The sequence below is a fragment of the Musca vetustissima genome, unplaced genomic scaffold (assembly GCF_032173495.1).
Source record: "Musca vetustissima isolate MV318-11 ecotype Yass unplaced genomic scaffold, APGP_CSIRO_Mvet_v1 utg31836, whole genome shotgun sequence".
Lineage (NCBI taxonomy): Eukaryota > Metazoa > Arthropoda > Insecta > Diptera > Muscidae > Musca > Musca vetustissima.
Window position 1 is genome coordinate 128797 of NW_026880642.1, and position 2676 is coordinate 131472.

General features: G+C 33.9%; 1 protein-coding gene across 1 annotated transcript; it reads left to right on the forward strand.

Annotated features, from left to right (window-relative positions):
• Positions 1-582: 582 nt before the first annotated feature.
• LOC133326379 (serine palmitoyltransferase small subunit A-like) lies at positions 583-950 on the forward strand. Its single transcript, XM_061535031.1, has 2 exons — positions 583-682; positions 748-950. The coding sequence occupies exons 1-2, from the start codon at positions 583-585 to the stop codon at positions 945-947; spliced, it is 300 nt and encodes a 99-aa protein (XP_061391015.1). The 3' UTR covers positions 948-950.
• The last annotated feature ends 1726 nt before the right edge of the window (positions 951-2676 follow it).

Below are 2676 nucleotides of genomic sequence, written 5' to 3' on the forward strand. Positions count from 1 at the left end.
CTTTGTTTTTGTCTCGAACATCTGTCACATTTTCCTAATAATATTTCACATGGTTGGCAACATTGCACATCGAATTCAAGTAGAAATTACACACTTTGACAGTTAATCAAGACAACAGATGCGCTAAAGGGACTACCTATTTCTTGTGCCATGCTACGCACTTTGACACTTAATCGAAAAGTCAGCTGTTTATTGTGCCGTGAATTCTACCTCTAAACATCACACAGGTGTCACGTCGTCATAGTTTACATTCACATTCGTAAACAACAGAGATGTCTTCAATTTTTGTTTCGATTTTGTTTTTATCAGCAATTCTCTCTCTTTCCCCCTATTCTTAGCATGCGAAACGTTTTTAGAATAGGTCGATTAGTTCAGCTGAAGGCGCAGCATAAGAGCAAAGAACGTCACTCAACTCAACAGCCAGCAAACGATTCGGACGGACATAACTTTGGTAAACTGCTGATAAGTTGATAAGTGTTATTATTTTATTTTGTATACAAAACAAAGGAGAACATTTCAAATCTACAACAACACGAATAAAAGTTATTTTACTAAAGTGCAAAAAGCGACGACACAAACAGAATGTTGCAATTTTTGAAGAAGTCATTGATAAACCTGTACCTGCAATATGAACTGGTGACCAATATCTATATGTTTGAGCCATGGGAAAAGAAACTGATAAGTATGCAAAAATAAATAAAATTGTTTACAATAACTCACTCCCCTATTTTTCCCCTTCCATTCTAGACGGTTTTGTTGCTGTTATTCTATCTTTGGTGATATTTTCTAGTTATTTCTATTTGCCCTCGTACATTGAAACTTTCCTACAGTTTGTAACGCCACAGCCACAACAACAACAGGGTGGCATATCAGCGACGGGACCTGCAGCATCAGCACCATCATATGCCGCTCCCATACTGCAAGCAGAGAAAATTAGTATAAGTTAAGAATAAAAGTCCAAATGCAATCGTGGCATTGAAGCAGCACGATATGATGAATGAAATGCAGGGTAATGATGCAGCGCATTTATGTAAAACGACAGCAGCAGCAGCAACAACAAAAACATCAGCGAGACCACTTCAATTTCCTCAAGTGACTTTATCTATTAATCATTAATACATTTTTATTAAGTTTTAAGTTTCCAATTTAGAGAGATTGTTATAGAGTGAATTGAAATTTTATTTGGAAGAAAAGTCAAGGTTGTTAATGACAATTGTAAAATATAATTATATATGTATGTCCAATAGCTCAAAGCATTGTTGAATGCCATTAATGATATTGAAAAGATAATAAAATTAAATGGTTTAATTAATATAAATGTTTGGGGACAATATTTTATTTGTGTATGTATATTGTATTTTAGTTGCTATTTATTTACAAATATTGTAATTAATATAGAAATTCAGTTTCTTATTTACATACTTTGGCTTTTGTATTTTTTTACTACCAGACACGTACATATATTCGGTACTCTATTTTCCATATATTACCAAAATCCGTAATATACCTCAATCTCTGTTCTTACTTTTTTTTTTGAGTAATTAACATTGTACTTCGATTTTTACTCTTCACAATTAGATTGTAAATTGTTATCCGTTTCGTGGCTTCAAAAGAATGGGACTTTAATTCGACATATGTTGAACTAAGGGGGGCAAATTATGAAAGTCGATATAGATTTGTTTATGTATTTCAATTTCGTATGTCCGCATTCGATATCGTCTACATTTCGTCGAAATATGTATTCCTAAAATAGTAACGTGAGTGACCGACATAACAATTCAACAACGCCCAGGGATGAGGGTCATTCTTGGTCCGAAGGTGTCAGAAAAGGCTGGAAATTCGTATTAGAACGACACGAAAAAGTACTAAATATGGTACCATTTGTATTGGCCAACCGGTAGATCTAGAGAGAGGGACTATATTTCGTAGCATGTAAATGAATAGAGCTATAAACTTGAAATTTGGAATGTGAATTAAGGTTGAGAGGTAGGGTCGATATAAAGGGTGGTTTTGGAAATGTGTACTCATGTATACGAAAAACACTAAAGAGTACTAAATTTAGTATAATTTGAAATTGGAAGAGCAATAAACTTGTTTTGAATTTAGGTGAACCGATAGAGCTTGAATGTAGGTATGGGGTAAATGGGAAGTTTAGAAAATTCGTATTTATGTATACTAACTTCGGTACAATTTGAATTTTCGATAAACCGATAGAGCTGGAATCCTGAAATTTGGAGTTAGAATCACTTTTGGGGTGTAGGATTAGGGTAGGTAGGAAGTTTTGGAAATTTCTAATAATATGTACTAAATGGTATTAATTTGATACAATTTGATTTTGGACGAACCGGTAGGCCTGGAATCCTGAAATTGGGAAATAAGATTCCTATTGGATTGTATGATGTATGAAATTTTACGCATGTGTACTAAATTTATTACAAGTTGGACTTAGTTCATCCGATAGAGGTGGAATCATGAAATTCTGAATAAAAATTACTTTTGGAGTGTAAGATTGGAGTAGGGATATAGTTTTGGAAATTTGTACTTGTGGGTACTAATTAGTACTAAATTTGGATTTAGGTTAACGATGGAATTTCGTACATATGTGAACTAAGAGGGCACTAAATTTGGTTCAATTGGGCTGGAATCCTGAAATCGGGCTGGAATATATGATTTCGA